Here is a 19,659-nt window from a genome sequence, read left to right on the forward strand (position 1 = left end):
TTTACTGAGGGCTGGTTTTAGGAAAAACCTGTGCAAAAGGCCTCTGCTCTTCTTTAACTTAGAACAAAGGAGGGGTTTTTGAGGATGGTGGAGGCGTGTGTGGAAAGAATAGGAAAGGGGAGCTGTGGTGGGAGCGATGTACGTGAGTGTTGGGATCATCCTGATTTTTCTAAGTTCTAGAGTCTCTCTCACCTGGGCCTGGGATTAGCTTTCTGAAGCCCAAGGGTTCAGTTGGGAGGGTGTGCTCAACACTCCCCAAACCTTTTTCTTTCTTTTTCAAGATGTTCACTGCTCCGTAGGTATTTCCTGCTTTCTCATGGCATCCAAGCCTGTGGGCACACTGCTACCGGAAATGCCTTTCCTTCATGCTCCCATCTGGGAAAATCCCAAGAATTTTTCAAGGCCTAGCTCAGATAAACTTTCTCAGTAAAGAATCTTTCCTCTTCTAGCATCCATTGCATTTTCCTCATGTGCATGGATAGCATGAGAATTGTATTTGTATGAATTGGTTATGTTCTCTTGTATGCCAAGGATTATGCGCATTTAAGGGTCAAGAACTATGTCATTTTTCTTTGTATATTACCACAGGATGAGTAACTAGAAGGAATAAAAGTTTTTTATTTCACTTAACCTATATAAGATCTGCTTGGAATAATAGATTAAGGGTTGATTTGGGAGAGTTTTCTGATGAAAAATTAGAATGGATAATTAACTTCCTGCCCTCAAAGTCTTTCACTTTTCATTCTCCCATCTTCACCCTGTTTTCATAGGTTCTGGAGCTAGATCCTTTACTGTCCCCTTTTCAGTTTGCTACTAGTGTCCCAGGATTCCTCTCTGGTGAATGTGGGTGGAAATGTTTTATTATCATTCCACAGGATACTTAAAGATGTCTTTTATGCAGACACTAGTTAATTAAACAAGCTTCAGAAATAGAGTTATGGAACAGACTGCATTTATCTGCATGCTACACCACGTGTTTGTACATGGTTTCCCAGTTTCTAGCAGGGTCGATTGGGATGCTACCTTGTCAGTAAGGCAGTGGAATTAAGGGAGTAAAAGTACTGGATTTGGAGATGGAGGTCTAGTTCAAGTTCTGGCTCTCTCTCTGTGTCCTGAGGAGGCCTGTGTTTGTATTTACATCCTGCATGTGACAGTAGCTGAATGTGTGAGATGTCATTGCTTCTCACTCAGCAGAGCTAGGAAATGTAGACACACATACACACACAGTTTTATACACATACACCTGCCTATTTCTAGGAACCATGAATTTATACTGATTTTTCTAATTACCACCTAATATTGTAATTTTGTTTCTAACTTTCCCCCTTTTCATATTTGAACCTTTCCTTTCCTCTCTGGTAGTGAGGAACCTGTCTTCTTTATTCTCAGTATATTTTCTTCTCTGTTTCTTTCCCTAGTATGTCCCAGCTTCCCACCATGCAGCCATCTTCTTGGCCAATGCTGCTGACTCACACCTGCCTGCGCTAGCTGAGTTTCTCCTCACACCTAGGTGATGCTGGCTCATGGTCCCTCCTCCACTCAATTTGTTCTGTTATCAACATAATTCAAAATAAATACTTTTTTTTGTAGGCCTAGAGAATTGTAAAGCAATATGTGTTCTTGCTGGCTCAGACCACTCAGCTTCATTAACAGGTAGGTATCAGCTCTTTCACAGTTTAATATGGTATTCAAGAGTTTTGAGTGTGATGACCCGAAGTGCTGATATTGAGATACAGAGGGAAGGTTGTAGATTTTGAACCAGAATTCTGATGCTCCACTGGTGTAATCTAATGCAAATTCCTTTGCATTTCTTTGACCTTCTCCTTATCTGTAAAATACTTTGTGAAGATTAAGTATGATAATACATGTAAAGCACTCACATAAAACATAGATTTACTTCATTTTCCTCTTAGTTTGTTTTCTCAATTGTACAAGAAGGACTAGAATACCTTCACAGGATATTTGTAATGGTCAAATCATACAATCATCAGTAAATTTATATATAGTTATGTGTGGCTTAATGAAGGGGTTATCTTCTAAGAAATGTATCCTTAGGCAATTTCATCATTGTTTGAGCATCATAGAATATTCTTACGTAAACCTAGACAATCTAGTCTACTACACAGCTAGGATATTTGGTGTATACTATTGTATATGTGCTCTGTTGTTGACTGAAATGTTACATGGCATATGACATTTACGACATGTTGCTGTCTTACCTATCTGATCCATTTCTGTGTCTAATATAACTAAATTCTATCTTTCTATACTTGCTAGCTGTTTAATCTCAAACTAACATCTTTTATCCATCTATATCTTTTTAATTCATTTATCTGTTTTCTCTTTTTTGTTAGCTTACCTATATATAGCTCTATTTTCTTTCATCTATTCTTTAACTTAATCTACCTGTATATAAATAAGTCTACATGTTTTATTTTCTGATCTGCTTTATATTATTATGTGTTTTTCTGTTTTATCTTTTTATTCCAATTTTTCCATATATCCATTTTTCTAATCTATTTTTTTTTTCTCTCACATTCTACTTCTCTGTCTAGCTATGTGTCCATCCATTTTACATGCCTGTCAAACATAGTATGAACTTTCTAGTGACTTTCCTTAGGAGGCACTGCATTGTTTCTTAGGCAGCAGTTATTCTTTTGCTTTGACTCATATTGTCCTGTTCCCTGCTGGTAGGGCTAGACTGGAGGCTGCACCTCTCAGAGATTTAATATTTTGTAAGACCTCCACACATAATTGAATGCATTTCCTTTTTAAGCACAAGGAGAGATATTCATACTTAGTGTTCTCTGTGTTTTATGTGGAAAAGGTATGTACATAGTTAATAGTGACATGCATTCTCCCACATCAAATTTACAGTGTTGTCCAACTGAGACGCTTTTGCTGTTTCCAGAGCACTAGAATCATAGTGTGAGAGTTTAAGTAAATACTTTACAAATTCTGAGCTATGCATAATTTGTTGCTTAATGAGTTTAAAATGAACAAGTAACAAAAGAAACACCCACTTTTAGTGTGCGACTCACAGTAGCTAGATTTATGTTTGTTAAAAGTGTTAATCTGAAATGAATTCCAAGTGCAGCTCCACTGAGTACGTCGTTCCACTTTTCCTTTTACAAAGGAACTGGAGACTCCAAGGTGAGAAGTGACTTGTTCAAGCCCACAGTCAGTGAGGGAGGGAGGGCTTCTCTCTCAGAGTAAAAGTAGCCTAAGAGGCAGATGTTCTTCCTTTGTTCTAAACAATTTGAAATGACTGACATTATGTACACCATAGAAAATGTCTAAGCTCCTGCTAATGTCAATTTCTTAAAAAATCCTGTGATTAGTGAATTATTTCAGTGTGGGCACTGTTCTTATGATGTTTTTTATACATGTAGATTTTAAATCTTTTTTGAGATGTAATTCATAACATTAGTTCATGACATTAATCATTTTAAAGTGTCCATTTAGTCATTTTTAGTATATTCATAAAGTGAATTGGTTTTCAGGATTTTGAAAGTGATTTAAAAATTGTCAAGATTAATAGCCCTCCTTTCTCATCTATTAACACTCTGGATTTTGTTCAGTGCTCTTTAGACCTTTTTTCTGGAGTCCTTGTAGATTGTGTAACTCTTTGGCATTGCAGCAGAATTTAATTTTACCTGCTGATGCAACAGTGTAATGATCTTCATGTGAAAGACAGTTTGTCTTTCAAAAAGATAGTTTAGATGAACCAAGAGAGATTAAGGCTTAATACAAATGCATGCCTCATCACCAGTTGCATCTTCATAGCTTACCAGTCTATTTAATGGATTGGTATTTTGCTGAAGGGGCTTCTTTGCCCTTTTATAAGGGATTCTTACACTTTGCACACCTTGGTGATGTCCAGGGAGGTTGCCCTTTCTCTGAGAATGAAATATACCAAATTCACTTCAGTAAACTGCAGAATGTCAATGCCGCAGGGTTGCCTGGGTGGCAAAAAGGCTTCACTGATTTACATACTCTCATTTAGAGTTGAAGAAACATTCCCAGAATGTGGACTGAAGTGCCCAGTGTCAAATAGTGATCAAGTAGTAGATGGCACTTGAACTGGAGAACCCTGAGCCCTGCTCTAATGTCCTATCATGATACTCTGGCTTTTGATCAGTTTTTGGAAATATATCAGCTGCCCTAGGGCAAGCAATACTATAAAGTTTTATTGGCAGGTCACAAAATGCAGTGGAGGCTGACTTAGTTTTTAGTTCCCTTATTGACCATGAGTTCTTATTAACCATGTGAGCTTGAAAAAAGTCATTTAACATCTTCTAGGCTTAATTAACTTATCTTCTAGAACAGTGCTGTCTGATAGAAATAAAATGTAAGCCACATTTCAAAAAGTAAAAAGAAATAGTTGGAAATTAATTTTAATAATATATTTACTTTAACTCAGTATATTCAAAATAGTATTTCAGTGTGTAATCAATATGAAAATTATTAATGAGGTACGCTTCTCTTTTGAACCAAGTTTTTGCAGTTCATTCTGTATTTTTTCTCTTCTAAGATATCTCAGTTTGGACTATCCACAATTTCAAGTGTTCAGTAGCTACATATGGCTAGTGCTATTAGTACAGTTTTAGAATCTTGAAGTGTTAGGGTTGAGAAAGCTTATAGAGCAACTGAGTAGTCATGGCTTCATTTTGTTTGATCTTTCATCTAAAAGATATTTTTGAAATTGAGTGTCTTTTAGACAGGCATGTGCTTTCTGGTTTATTACAGTTGCCACCAATTGTTCTTGTTCCAGTGTCATCAGTCATATTGTCTCTCCTTCTGGACCAACTACTCTCCTTTCCACTATTCAGCTGGAGAAACTAAGGCTTAGAGAGGCAGTGATTTGTCCAAGGTCAGTAGCTAGTTAGTGGATCCAGGAATAGAAGCCAGAGTCACTTGACTCTGAATTTGCTTTTTTTTTTTTTTTTTTTTTTCTGTTAAATCTCAATGACAGTCATTTCTGCTTACATCAAAAGATTATTGTGAGATTGAAATGAGCTAAAGTGCTGCACAGATGCGATGTGGTAGCATTATATTTTCTGCTGAACAGGACATACAATAAAAATACTCTATATTTCTAAAGTTTAAACTTAGTTTATCTTTTGTTATTTTAACAAGTTAAAACATCTTTCCAAACCAAAGGAAATATAAGCATATATTTTAAAAATGTAAAAATAGAGAAATCTCATAGAGGGTAGATGTGGGATGAATATTTGTTGAATGAATGAATTATTGAATGAATGAAGAAAAATAACTACCATATTCTTACTCCTTAAAGTACTAAGAATATTTTGACCTTGTTTTCTATGTGTAGAATTTTCGTATATCTTACATTTTGTTATGCCACACATGTACTTTGTATTTTGCTTGGCCCTACTAAACATTGTAGTATAAGTAAAAAACAATTTATTTCAGCCATTTTTTCAGACTTGTTTTATTTTCTATAATTTTCAAATAATGTTCCTTCACCTTGTTTTCTCTTCTGTTTAAGATGCAGGAGAGCTGTATGTTTGGGGAAGTAACAAGCATGGGCAACTGGCTACCCAGGCTGCTTTCCTTCCTATGCCCCAGAAAATAGAAGCACATTGCTTTCAGAATGAGAAGGTCACTGCCATCTGGAGTGGGTGGACACACCTGGTTGCTCAGACAGGTGAGAATGCATCAGAAAATTTGGTATTGAAAAGATCCACTGGGGGACTGTCTAAATAGGCATGAATGCTTAGGGCTTAAGGATTTTTGCTGATGAAAAACTTTAGGGACTGGAAGGGGAAAATCCTGGGGTCTGAGTCTGCTATCAGCTATATATGTGACTTTTCCTTTATGGATCACAGTTTTGTATCCAAAAAGACTGAATTAGGTTAACTTCTTCTGATCCTAAGAGTCTGAGGTTTTGAAAAGGAATCCACTGTAGCAAGCGTCACCCAGAAATTTGTCAGGGTTTTTGGGGAGTCCTTACTTTAATAGAGCTGAGGAGATGACTGTTTGCATTTCCACCTTTGAGTCTAAATTAAAAGAATTAGAAGCCAGGTGCAGTACCACACACCTCTAATCCCAGGAACTCGGGAGGCTGAGGCAAGAGTAATGCAAATTTAAAGCCAGCCTTAGCGATTTAGCAAGGCCATAAGCAACTTACAAGACCCTGTCTCAAAATAAAAAATAAAAAGGACTGGGAATGTGGCTCAGTGATTAAGTTCCCCTGGGTTTAATAATCCCTGGTACCCGCCCCTGGTCAAAAAAGAAAAAGAAAATGTTCAGCTAAAGTAAATATTTGAAGATAAGATGGAAGCAGTAACATTATTTTGAATTATTGCTGACATGACATTCTGACTTAAATTTTATTGACCCTAATAAACTGTGTACATTGTTTCAGGCATCTCCTATTCCCTCAGATGCTACAATATCATACCATGCAGCTTTTGGCATCTTCATCTTTCCTTGAGTCTTCATCTGTTTCCCATCTTTCCCTTAGGGGATCTCTTTCCTGGCCTTCATATTTCTGACTTTGTTCTTGGACTTTGTGTTTTTGGCTTCTCTTCATCCCTTCTGTCCAAGATCTTCTGCTGACTTACACAGAGTTCCTTGGACAGATAGTTTGTAGTTCTTAGGTCTGTTAATATGTAAAGACTTTCTGAACTTCAGGAGTTCCCTGGCCTGCTCTTGTCCAGCTTGCTAGCTATCCATCTACCTCTAGATTCCCAGATACCTAGTGACTATTATTCTAGGAGTTTCTGGTTCTTAAAGGTTTTCATTCAGCCTCTGCTGTTTTTGGTAAGTCACACATACTACACATTTGTTTACACAAGCGGACTTGAAGTGTTGATTTCTATGATGCTTTTAATTGATATTTTAAAAAATTTTATGATCATTCTGGAATAAAGGCCTATATAACAATTGTGTGTAGTAAAATTTCCATATTACCACTTCAGAAGATGATCTAAGGAATTGTCATTCATTTGAAGGAAAATTATGTCTCAAAGAAGTTTAGACTGCTTAAAGATTGTGCCCATCTAGAGAAGCTTTGCTTGAATAGACTCATTGAGCATAGTAGCTGCTTATTTATGTACCTGTTGATATCTGTCTTTTTTTTCTTTCAGACAGTAAGCTCTTGTGAAGCCATTACATTGCTCTTGCTCACTTCTGTGACTTCACTGCTTGAGAATGTGCTTATTTTCCTTTGGCAAACTGTTTCTAGTTAAAAAGAGACTAGACATTCAAATGCATGTAAGCAAGGTAGACAGCTAGAATTTCTGACCTCTTTCCTGGGACTCACTGTTTCATGAATAGAAGGCTTCAGTTTGTCTCTTTGGATTCAGGATCACAGCCAAAGTAGTTAATATGTATTAGCCACCTATTGAGCAATGTAGTAAGCCTTGGAGAAATGAGGAGAAAGACACAGGCCATGCCTTCTTACTAGAATGTATGGATAGACTTAAGTCCAAGAATATGGAGATGAACAACTTTTCCATCCATCCATCCATCCATCATACAAATAGTGATTCTGTTGATGTACCGTGCCTGATACAAGATGTAAATCTTGCCTTTAAGGTGTCTACCAGGGGAGACAGACCTGTAATGAAATTTCAGCACGTTCCAGTATGAGATGTACAGCTAAGTACAAAAGTAGCACAAAAACTAGCCATAGCCTGAATAATTAGGTGTTAACAGGTAGTATTTCATGGTTAGTCAGTCTTCAGAGAGTCAGTGCAATACACCATACTTACTACCGAATGGGTAGTAAGTTTGGTTGAGTCTGTCCATAAACCCTTTACCTATTTAGGTAGTGTGCTAATGAAAAACATAGAAATGTTGTTTCTTTCAAGCACTGTAACTAATGCTGATTCTCGTGTCTGGGCCAGCAGCCCAGCCCTTGGGGTGGGAGGTTGGAACCCACATCCCTGACACTATCTGAGTCACTCCAGCTGCTTTGGAGCTCAACTTAAGGTTTCCACCTCCACTTGAGAGCATGATTTTTTGGTAACATTTCAAGTGTTTAATTACCTTGTTAATTCAGTTCACTTGTTTATGTACATTGCCATTTTCCCCTTTCTTCTAAGTCCACCATGGTTAAAGGCTGGGAATGTTTGAATGTCCTGATTTTTGTACTGAATTTTGGATAAATGGGAGTCTCCTGCTATTTGATTCACCAATTTTGTGTTTCTTCTGACAGTGGAAGCCCTTGGTCTGGCCTGATGTCATTGAGAAGAAACACCCAGGGCTTCCATTTAATCAGACTCAGCTGCTCACATTAATGGGAACAAGATTTCCTCGCAGGGTCAGAAGCAGCTCATTAGTGGAACAAGGAATTATTTGACTCTGGTTGTTTTCATAAGCTCCAGTGGCAAATTGTTCCTGGGATGTACTTGTAGGCTGCAAGAGCACATAGCTATTCTTATCTCATCTGGGAGGCACTAGTTGTGTGATACTAAGAATAAGAGTCTGTGCATAGTGACCATATATCTGGCCAGAAAGATGGAATGGGATAGGAGGAGAAAAAAGGAAGAGCACTTTGCTTTTCCCCTTATCCATAGGGTCTATACCAATATTTCTCAACCAGAGGTAATCTTGTCCCCCTTCGGACATTTGCAATGACTGGAGACATTTGTGGTTGTCACACCTGGGGGTTGCTACTGGATCTAGTGAGCAGAGGCCAAGAATTCTACTAAGCATCTTACATTGCAAATATAGTCCCTCTTGCCCTACAACAAAAAATTATCTAGCCCTAAATGTTAGTAGTGTCAAGATTGAGAAATTCTGACTAAGATTGATGTAATATCCCTAGTGGTAGGTTCTTAGCTAGGGAAGTTCACATGGTATCAGAATAACTTCACAGACTTTATGGGAAGCTGGGAAGCTGGGATGTGCTCTCTGCCCTTCCCTCTCAGGAGTCTGGTGTCTGCCTGCAGTGTTTGCAGTGGAAAAATACTTTTCTCTGTTAGTCAGAGCCACTTGGAAAGAGTCCAAGAGAACCTGTTCTAATCTGGGAGAGTTGGCAAGGGTACCTGTGTCTCAGGCTGGTGGAGTTGCATTCTAGAAACCTTTCTCAAACTGCTTGATATCCCTGATCATTGTTCTCAGGAACTTCATGGGACTCCTAGGTGACTATCCAGGCTCAGTAACCCGAACCTCATTTGAGATTCATGATTTCCTGGCCAGCAGTGTTTCTAGTGAGAGTTGGATGGCGATCTGGTCCTTTCCTATTTTGGTGACCTTGATTAAGTCACATTACCTGTCTAGTTCTCGGTTTCCTCATCTCTCTTTTTTTTTTTTGGATACCAGGAATTGAACTCAGAGGCACTCAACCACTGAGCCTCATCCCAGCCCTATTTTGTATTTTATTTAGATACAGGGTCTCCCTGAGTTGCTGGGATTACATTTGTGTGCCACCGTGCCTGGCTCCTCATCTCTTAAGTAGGATATTAAAATCTACTTGTATCCTGCATAGGGGTGTTACAAGGTTCAAATGAATCAATCTTTGTGAAAGAACCCAACTAATTGTAAAATGTATACATAGTGATGTTTGCCTGAGATTGGAACATGTAAGTATATTCAGGAGTCAGTGGCTGCTTATTCTATTTCAGCAAGATCTATGCTGAATTTGAGACATACTAACTTCTGCCCTGAGGACTCAGGAGCTGGCCAGGGATATGACATTCAGTTTCCCCATCTTGACGGGCCAAATTTCCTAAAGTCTTTCACTCATATGTGGTAGGCAAGTGACTTTTTCAGACTGTCAACAGTTTGAAAGATCTCTGTTGATAATTTCATTTGTTAAAATTGATTTTTCATAGTATTCATTCCAATTTTTCATTGTATACATCTGTTTGTAGTTTTATTTGTTTAACATATAGACTGTAAATTCCACAAGAGCAATGTTGGTTTTGTTCATGGCTGCATCCCTAGCACCTGACATAGGTGTGGCACATAGTAGATAATCAATAGCAAATTGTTGGATGAAGAAATAAATGGAAAGGTAGAGAGAAACATCGGCTGTGACGTCAGACAGACCAAGGTTTAATCTTAGTTCTGTCAGCTTACTGACAGCATTGCTGTGGGCCATTATGTCCATTGTCACTACTATAATTGTCTAGTCACTTTAGTTCCCATGAGCTATGGAACTTTCCTTTGTGTGTGTACGATTCTTTGACTAATTTTCCCTCCCACTAGTCTATAAACTCCATGAGGCAGGAGTCATATTTGTTTTTGCTCACCATTGCATCCTAGTTCTTAGCAAAGTAATTGGGACATATGAGGTAGGTGCTTTAATACATGTTGGACAAATGAGTAAACCTAACTTCTCTGAATGTATTTCCTTATTAGAAAAACAGGGAAACAATTGCTTACTGGGCATAAAGATTAAATCAGATGATTAGTACAACATCCAACACAGGACTGGGCTCATGTATCTGTTTAGTACCTATCAGCTTTCTCTGCTCTTTGGAAACTTTGGAGCTTTCTGGAGGTTGGGTGCTCTTCTCTTTCCAGCAAAAGTCTCTGTTATGGTGCTTTTTTTAAAAAAATATATATATATTTTAGATGTTGATAGACCTTTATTTTACTCATTTATTTATAGGTGGTGCTGAGAATCAAGCCCAGTGCCTCACACATGGCAGGCAAGTGCTCTGCCACTGAGCCACAACCCCAGCTCATGTGTTCTTCTTTAATAGGTTTCTTCAGAACTGTTCCGAAGAATACAGAAAGATCAATGCTCATAGTTGCTAAGTGATGGTTGTTGGTGATTTATTAGAATTTCAAGGGGAATGATTTTCCCAAGATCCAAATGTTAATGTGGGGTTGGTCAGAATGTTTAGAATTTGGTTGCTTTCCGGATGCTGGAAGGTTTCCCTGAACCATGCTGTATCCCAAAGTAGCCTTGCGGTCTCACAGGGATATGGATTGAAAAACTGAAATCTAATACAGAGAGTTCTTTGACATTCTTTACTTTTCTTCAGTGTCACCTAAGAAAGTCCTAGAGTCTTAAAAGTTTTAGAGAATCAGAGATGGAAAAAACATCTTACTCATTTGGCAAATGAAAAAACTGAAACCAAGAAAAAAAAAAGTGATTTTATGGCAGCATTTAAACTTGAAATCCATTTCTGCTTTCCAATAAAATTCATCCCCCTCACTGTCTTCCTGATTCTTGGTAATATCCTTTTGAATGAAATATTTTTCATTTCTCTAAAGAGGGGAATTGCATGGTATGTATGGAAAGGACTACCTCGGAGACACTCTTTTCTTCAAGAGTCATAGACTAAGAAATGTTTTATTGTATTTGATGTCTGAGCATTAGTGAAATCCAAGCTCAGTCATTGATTCACACTAAACTGAGTATATAAATATTCCTAATGCTGATTTTTCTGTTTTGGGGCCAAGATCCTTTCCAGAATAGGGTGACAGTGTACATTACTCCATTTTCTTTGGGACCATATATCATGAAACCTCAACCGAGCCCAGGGAGATTCTGACCTCATGGGCTCTATTTAAAGCAGGTGCCTTGGAATTGATGATGCTTGTTCTTTAGGACTTTTAAAATCCAATGGTTGAAAGTCAAACAGAAACCAAAGACTACTCTGAAGTATCTACTTTTAAGTATCTGCTTATTACTAGAGTCATTTGGTTTTATCTTGAGATCCTTTGAATGTCAATCATGGTTGGGTACTTTTAGACTACTTCCAGTTTGGAGATGGGAAGCTGAGGACTGAGGAGGGCACAGGTAATGATAAGTGAAGGAGCTAGGATCAGAACTTGTCTCATGACTCTCCGTCCAGTGTTCTTTCTGTCTTTCATATTCTCTCTAGAGATGATGAAGAAATATGGATGACTTAAAACTAGTTAAACCTGGGAATCTGACCAGGAATGATAATTTCTTTTGTACAAGAAATTCTGCTTTAGGAAAACTGCTTCTTACATGGAGGATATAGTCCTAGATTACCTTACTGGTTATGTGTGTGGAATAGAAACTGAGATAGTGCCCAGGAGTGAGGATCAGAAGGTCTGTTCCAGAATTTATAGAAGCAACTGCATTTCCAGTTATGATAATACAGCAACAATTATAATCTCACGGATCACCTTTATTACTATAAAGTGCTTTCATGTTATATGAAGGTGGCAAGATGAGTGTTATGCTTACCTCACAAATGGGTCCCTAGTTGATAAACTACATTTTCCTGTTCCACATCATGTATGGGTAGAGCTAAACTTGAACAGTCTTTTGTCCACAAGCCTCCCACTCTGAATTCAAGTCATATATTTCTCAGAATGCTCTAACTCATTAACTAAGCTTCTTTTATTCTTCAAAGAAGTATCTTTCCCCAACATTTGCCAGTGACACTGCATTCTTCCAAGCAACAAGGAAGGAAATTCTTAGTTATCTTTGATCCTCCAGCAGGTATTTGTCAAACACTTATCTATGTTCACATAGCACTGGGCTGTAGAATACAAAATCCAGAGCTCCCTTCAGGAAACTGTGGTTGGACGAACAAAATTAAACATTTAATAGAAGAATCAAAATGTGGCATGGGTCTTGAGGAGTGGCCTAGACACCCAGAGCACTAAGGTTTCAGGAGAAGGAAAGGTCACTGTGGCTGAAAGTGATCAGGGAAGGGTGTGAAATTGTGGTTGGGTTTTGGGAAGGTCATGTTCTAATAGGTGAAAGCTTGAGAGATGGTTCTGTTGCTTTCTCTTTATTCTCTGGCAAGACACTAAACTCCCTGGCTTTCTTTTTTCTATGTGGCCAATAGGATGTTGTGGACATAAGGAACTTTTTGGGGCCATTTCAGTTCTGAAATTCTATCCTATAAAAAATATAACTGACCTAAGAAAGTAATCATGAATGTGTTCAAAGACTACGTATAATGCAGTCATTCATTACAGCCTAATTTATACATATAAAAACAAAGGCAAATAAATGAAACTGAAAGAAGATTGGCTAAATAAATTATGGTAGAGCCATATGTTGGAATATAATATAGTCATTAAATAAAATGTTTTAGAAGAATATTGACAGAGGAATAGGCTCCTAGGGAAATGAAAAGACCAGATTACAAGTTACCACACTGTAACTCCTAATTTGTTTTCTTTTGTAAAGAAGGAATGTTTGCATGGAAAAGAGTAGAAGGCAAAGTGGCCAGGTATTATCTTTGATTGGTGGGATTATGAGTGAATTTGCTTTTTTATTTTCTGTGCCAAATATGTAATTGCCATCTGATTATGTCCCCCACAAATGTCATTTTAAAGTTAATGATTAAAAATGACTTTCCCCCCTGAGTCCAGGTGTTATGAATTCTTTTCCAGCCATTCCTGTGTAGATGTCCTTGACTTGTCTTTTCCATGGGCCTCAGTTGAGAGGTCTCATGAAAAAGAGGCAAGAGAGTGTACAGGAGGCAGGAAAGTGGGTATCTATTTTCGTCTTAGTCATGAGTCAGCTTGGTGACCTTGGTCAAGTCCCTTCTGAACATCTTTGAGCCTTGGTTTCCTCATTTTGAAGAGGGAAGTTGGAGGTCACAAAAGTTTCTTTGACCTCCAAAATATATTCCTAACGTTCTCCACTTTTTTCAAATCAGCTGAGGCCTGGCCTCCTTGCTTTCTCTTTGGAATCTCTGAAGTCAGACTCAGAAGGCTGATTTCTACTGTTGAGAGTTCAGGGTGGGATGGAGTGGGAGCTCAGTGATGGTGCCATGAGCTGGGAGGATGTAGAGACCATATTAAACCACTAGAGGGAAGCATTGTTTGATTATGTTCCCCCTTCCCACCTTGTTATTTACTCTGTCTGCAGGTGAAGAGTAGCCTTCATTTGTCTGCAGGTTTCAGATTCTAGGATTCCAGAATTAAAAAGACTTTGAACATCATCCAATGAGACCTCAATGTGTTGTAGGTGTGAGATGATAGATGTTAGGACAGGCAAGTGACCTACTCAAAGTCATGCATTATTCTTTTAGGGTCTGCATTATGGAGTGCAGAAGATGGCTACAGATAGAACCAATGGTGTAATCATTTTTGTCCAAAAACACTGGACAGGACTTGTGATTGGGCAAGAACCTATAGGATCTAGCAGTATATACTTTTACTGAGCTCTTCCAGCCAGCTGCTGAGAGACCTGGAGATAAAGAAGAAAAGATATAACCCTGACCCAAGGAGCTCACATTTGATGCGGAGAGCACATGCAAACATATGATGCTACACCAGTGTATTTTCTCTACTGTCTGGGGTTCTTTCTGTTCTCAGATCCAGCTTGTGGTGGTGACTTGGAGCCTGTTTATAGAAGACTATGCAGGTGATCTTATGATTGATAATCTTCAAGGTTAATGAGATACCCTGGGTACCCCCAATTTGTTATTTCTAGTGAATTTCTACAAGCAGTGCTTGGTCTGTTTACATGTCATGCCTTAACATTTCTTGAGGTTTGCAAGGAATCCTAACAGTTTCTTTCTCACCTTCCAGAGGTTTCAATACCTAGGCTGTGAGCTGACTTTAGTTTTGGTTTGCAGGTGCGCACTAGCCCTAAGCATTGTGGTAGAGGGGAATTTGCACTGCTTGGAAGCCAGGCAGCTGCATGACCCTCAGCAAGTTAATTCCTCTCTTTGGGCAGGGAGGTCAGTCTCTCAGCTGCAGTTGTGTCATATCTGTCAGAGAAATGAAGATCTGGTGTTATTTTTGGCTTTTGTGTTTGGCAATGAATACCCATTGATCTGTGGTCTGGAGAAGTGCAAGGTATGTCTACCTAAAACACAAACAAGACTCACGCTTTGAAGTGGGTGTGTTGGATAAGGGGCTTTCCCCAAGCCAAGTTCAGCAAGATCTGGAGGGCCACCAGATGGCAGCAATGGGTAGACAGATAGCCTTAGGGGAGTAGGTGAATAGGGCCAGCAATCAGAGGCGGTCTTAGCAAGGTCAGGGCTGAAAAGACCTCAGTACCTGATAGTACTTGCTTGTGAGAAGAACTGAAATTGGTCTGGCCTCCAGCTTACTGCCCCATGAAGGAACTGGGAGATAAACTAGGACCTCTGATGGTGAGATAGAGATGGGATAGAAAGGACATTATTCCTGATTTCTTTGAGGATCTGATCCTAATGATTTCCACCCATAATCTTTTTTGTTCCCCCTGCTATAAACCAACCCCTTGCTCCTCCCTGCTGCCATTTTACTCCAGGTCAAGATCTCCTATCAGGTTATGCTGTGAATGGAATTGGGGGTCATTCTTCAGCCTTCACATCCAGCTAGTAAGTAGGCCCAAGGCCTTGCCAGAGGCATGTTGCACTAAGATATGAGTTAACATAATTGGTTGAACAACAACAACAACAAAAAATTGTTTTTTATATTCCCAAGGGAGTTAGATTTGGGCAGGGGACCAATGTTTGCCAAACACTTACCATATAGTCAGTGCTCTGCCTCATGCTGCCACTTATAGCTCCCTCATTACCTTCTAAATTAAAGTTCACTTCCCTTGCATTTTGGTAAGTATTGAGGCTCAAAGAGTCTGAGCAGCTTCTCTAAAGTAACACAGCTAGGTAAAGAAAGCAGATACTTGAACTCTACTCTATTTAATATCAAAGCTTATACTCATTTAATTTCATCAGGTTACCTCCCCTCAAAGTGACCTCATTGGAAATATAGCAAGTAACTGTATTAGTTTGACTTCTTTTTTTAATTTTTTAAATTAAAATATTTTTTATTTTTATAGGCACATTTCGATTCATTGTTTATTAGTTTGACTTCTGTAACAGAGACCCATGGCCTGGATGGCTTATCAGCAACAGAAATTTATTTGTCACAGCTTGGAGAGTCTTTTTTTTTTGGTACTGAACTCAGGTTAACCACTTAGCCACATCGCCAGCCCTTTTTGTATTTTATTTAGAGACAGAGTTTCCCTAAGTTGCTTAGGTCCTTGCTAAGTTTCTGAGGCTGGCTTTGAACTCAGGATCCTCCTGCCTTAGCCTCCCATGCTGTTGAGATTATAGGAGTGTACCACTGCACCTAGACTGGAGAGTCTTAAAAGCTATGGCAGATTTGGTTTCTGGTGAGGTCCTGCTTCCTGGTTCATAGACGGCCATCTTCTCCCACGTGGTAGAGGTAGGGAGGGAACTCTCTGGAGACCCTTTTATAAGGGCACACTTCCTGTCCCCCATGAAGGCTTCACTTTTATGATCCAGTCACCTTCCAAAGACCCCAATCCCTTTTGTCATCACATTGGGGAGTATAATTTCAACCCAACTTTCACCCTAATTTTGATAGGATACATTCAGTCTCTTATCTGAATCTAAATCTAGAGTCCTAATTTTAGGGCCCAGAGGAACAAATATTTTGTCTTTTTTCCCTGATGGAAGCTTGTAAGAAGTTGTGGCTGAAGCAAGGCCTTTGAAGCAGTGCCTGATGGAGCAGGTAATTATGGTGCAGGTTAGGGGATGGTGCCTGGTAGCGTTCACAGAGAAGGTGAGCATTTTTTCTTGACCCGTGTTCTACCTGTTCTCTGATTCCTACTTAGCAACTACTTCCCTTCTTTTGGTTCCTTCCCAAAGGTCACATCTCATACTGTACCCACTGCCCTACTTTATTTTTCAGTATAGCACTTTTCACTGCTTGAACTCATAGTGTCATTATTTGTTGCTTATTTTCCACTTTCTCACTGAGTGGGAGACTTATGCAGTTAGGAACTTTGTTTCACTCAGCTCTGGATCTTCTGGCATAGAATAGAGGCTCAGTGACTGCTGGTGGCATGGTAGCTGGAGCTTTTGGATGTGTAAGCTATTCCACTTCTAGTAGCTGTACTCAGGAGACCCAGCTTATGGCCCTGCCCCATTCCCACCTTGCTGGAGAAGGCCAGGACAGAGAACCTCAAGGACAAGGATGCCTAGTGATCTAGTGTTTTAAGACAACATTGTCCCTGCCTGTCTGCAAGTCCTTGCCTTGGGTCCTTGGTTTCCCCATCTGCCTTTAATGGGTAGGGTCTCCAGCTATGCTTTGAACTTACCAGATGGTTTTGGGAAGTGCTCAGAGGTCCCTGACAAAGGTCTCAACTTCCATTCAAGGAATCCTCCTCTTTCCTGGTGGGGATTGATTTGTTCCAGGAGCTCTCTAAAAGTGAGCATTAAGTGACCAGCCTGTAATTTTGCCATCACTTTTAGGTTCTTGACAGATGACATTGTGCTTGCCCTTTCTCAGGAGACCTTGCCTGTCCTGTGGGAGCTCTCAATAATCATAGTGACAGCCAGTTCCTTAAAGTGCTCTCAGTGTGTGCCAAGAGGAGAGTGGCCCATTTTGAGGAATCTGGGAGGAATCAGCTCTTTCTCAATCTGAGAGTGACTTTTACCTTACCAGGAAGCTTAATGTAGCCAAAAAAGCCCTGAAGGGGGTGGGGGCGTAGCTCAGTTGTAGAGCACTTGTACTAGGCCCTGGTTTCAGTCCCTACACTGCAAACAAGCCCTGAAAAGCTAGGTTCAAATTCCAATTTGACCACTTGTTGGCTATTTGATCTTGGGCACCTCTCTGGGCCTCAATTTCCTTATCTGTAAAAGAAAAATCATAATCCCTAATTTTTCTGTTTTATAAAGATATGTTATATCATTTACTCATTTACAGTTCTTTCCTTTATACCTTCTCTTATTTGTTTAGTAACTATTGTTGCATAGGCAGAGGTGAGAGGAGTGCATTCCAGGCAGAACTAATACTGTAAGCCAGGCAGGCTATAGAAGTGGAAAGTGCACCCTAGTGTAGTTTGCTTGACCTGGGCCAGATATGATGAGAAGAGCCTGGAAACATCTGAGTATAATGGGAGTGGGTCTTTGTGAGTAGTGGAGGGAGCTGCTGAAGGTTTCTATGAGGGACTAGGTATGATGATCATGAAAAATGAAAGGGAGACTGTGACTCAGGGTGACTTTTGCAGGCTCCTCTGTTGAAGGCTTATTCTTGCTTTTTACTCCGTTTCTTATCTCTGTGGCTAAGATTAAGGTGTTCTGGATTCAGGGGAGCCCCTTCCTTCAGTGACTGGGTGACTGTTATAAATCCATAAGCTGGGTGAGAACTGGAGTCATCTGACTCATTGGTCTATCTTGCAGTCACTTAGGAAGCCGTCATGTTACATTTCATCTTGAAGCGTTTCTTAAGGACCTAAAAATGAGCAGCTTTGGGACTTCTCCCAACAGCTCCATGAGAAGATGGAGGTATGTGAGGAAGGGATTACTTAATTTATCAAGGAGACACTGTGTGCCAACCATTTTGTCAGGGCTTTACAAACACTGTCTATTTAATCCATATGGGGATTTCTGTCAAGTAAGGCTCATTCCCATATTGTATGTAGGGAACCAAAGGTACATGAGACATGGGCTCAGTCCATCTAGTTACTTAGCCTCTCTTTGTGCAGTGAAATGGGGGTCAATGTCACCTTATCAACTGTGAGGGTGTGGAGAAGATCCAATGTCATGGATGTGAAAGCACTTTGTAAACTGGAAAGTACTATGTGCATAGGCAGGATGTTAATAGTATTGCTCCCAGCAAAAAAGAAAATTTTTTTACTTTTTTATTGCAGTACTAGGGACTGAACTTAGGACCTTGCACATGCTAGACAAGCACTCTATCACTGAGCTACTTCCCCAGTCCTTTTAGATTTTATTTTGAGGCAGGGTCTTTCTTGGTTTTACAGACTGGTCTTAAACTTGGCCTCAGGAATAACTGGGATTATAGTCTATTGCCACTATAATCCTGGCCAAATTCTTACTTTCAGTTTTAGTTGGGCCTCTTCTGTGTGGGTTCCTAGAAGGTTATGACCTTTAGTTTCTCCTCTATGTACTTTCTCCTCCAGGTAGTCCTAGATTCAATGGCTCTACTTATTACTTTTCTCTGTTAAGCCTACAGATATCAAAGTACTGTACATTTTTAGAAAATTATCCCTGTAGTACAACATTAATATCAAGGTAAGCTTACTTTTTTGTCGTTTTGGTAAAATAATAATAAATTATGGAATTTTAATGCTTTAAGGGACTTTCTAATTCGGATTTGAAATTTGAGAACACAGAAGCCCAGGGAGAGAATATGATTTGTTCCCATGGTCTCATTGCTAATGGATAACAGAGCCAGGATTAGAACCCAGTGGGTCTCTTGTCCAGGGCCTCTCCACTGCCCCACATTGCCACTTTAAATAGAGACTTAAAGTGCTTTGTCTCCTTTATGGAGGAAGGATTCAGTTTAATAAATTTCATTATCCCAGCCCCTTTATGTAACAGGGCTGTTTCCGGGTCCTGGCAGATGGTCCATAGTAACAGTGCTTTGCTGATTTGGTTGGAGCTGAGCCTATGAGATGAAAACTCCTGAGTAGCAGATGCCTCTCCCAGTCCCTGGTCATGGAAAAGTCAACCTCTCCAAGGAAGGCACATAGTTTGCTTCTCACTGTCTTTGGTAGTACTAGGTATAAACTCCATGGGGGTAGCCTTAAACCATGTTATAGCTTTATACAAGTCACATTGCTGACTTGGAGATTCTTGGCAGGTGGGTTGCTAGTAAAGGGTAGACTGTCTGTTCTGAGGTCTGAAGGTCAAATGGGAACAGGGAGCAGAATAGAAGAGAAATTAGCCAATGTGGAAGGGAAAGACAGACTATCCCACTGTGGCATTACCCTGCGGATCCTTCTTTTTCCATACTATGAGACCACAG

The 19,659-nt window shown here is 39.6% G+C and overlaps 1 protein-coding gene across 10 annotated transcripts in view; it reads left to right on the forward strand.

The window, feature by feature from the left end:
* Positions 1-19,659, forward strand: part of SERGEF (secretion regulating guanine nucleotide exchange factor) — a 244,378-nt gene that overhangs the window by 18,312 nt on the left and 206,407 nt on the right. For 9 of the 10 annotated variants that reach the window (XR_013757734.1, XR_013757735.1, XM_079103959.1 and 6 more), the window contains 2 exons: positions 1,591-1,653; positions 5,513-5,671. Coding sequence is in view for 8 of the 10 variants with exons in the window: in XM_079103959.1 (XP_078960085.1) it covers positions 1,591-1,653; positions 5,513-5,671 (222 nt within the window). In the remaining 2 variants the exon portion in view is untranslated. The remainder of the gene's footprint in view (positions 1-1,590; positions 1,654-5,512; positions 5,672-19,659) is intronic. The other variant, XM_079103960.1, reaches the window with a different exon arrangement.

The sequence above is a fragment of the Sciurus vulgaris genome (assembly GCF_902686455.1).
Source record: "Sciurus vulgaris genome assembly, chromosome: 11".
Taxonomy (NCBI): domain Eukaryota; kingdom Metazoa; phylum Chordata; class Mammalia; order Rodentia; family Sciuridae; genus Sciurus; species Sciurus vulgaris.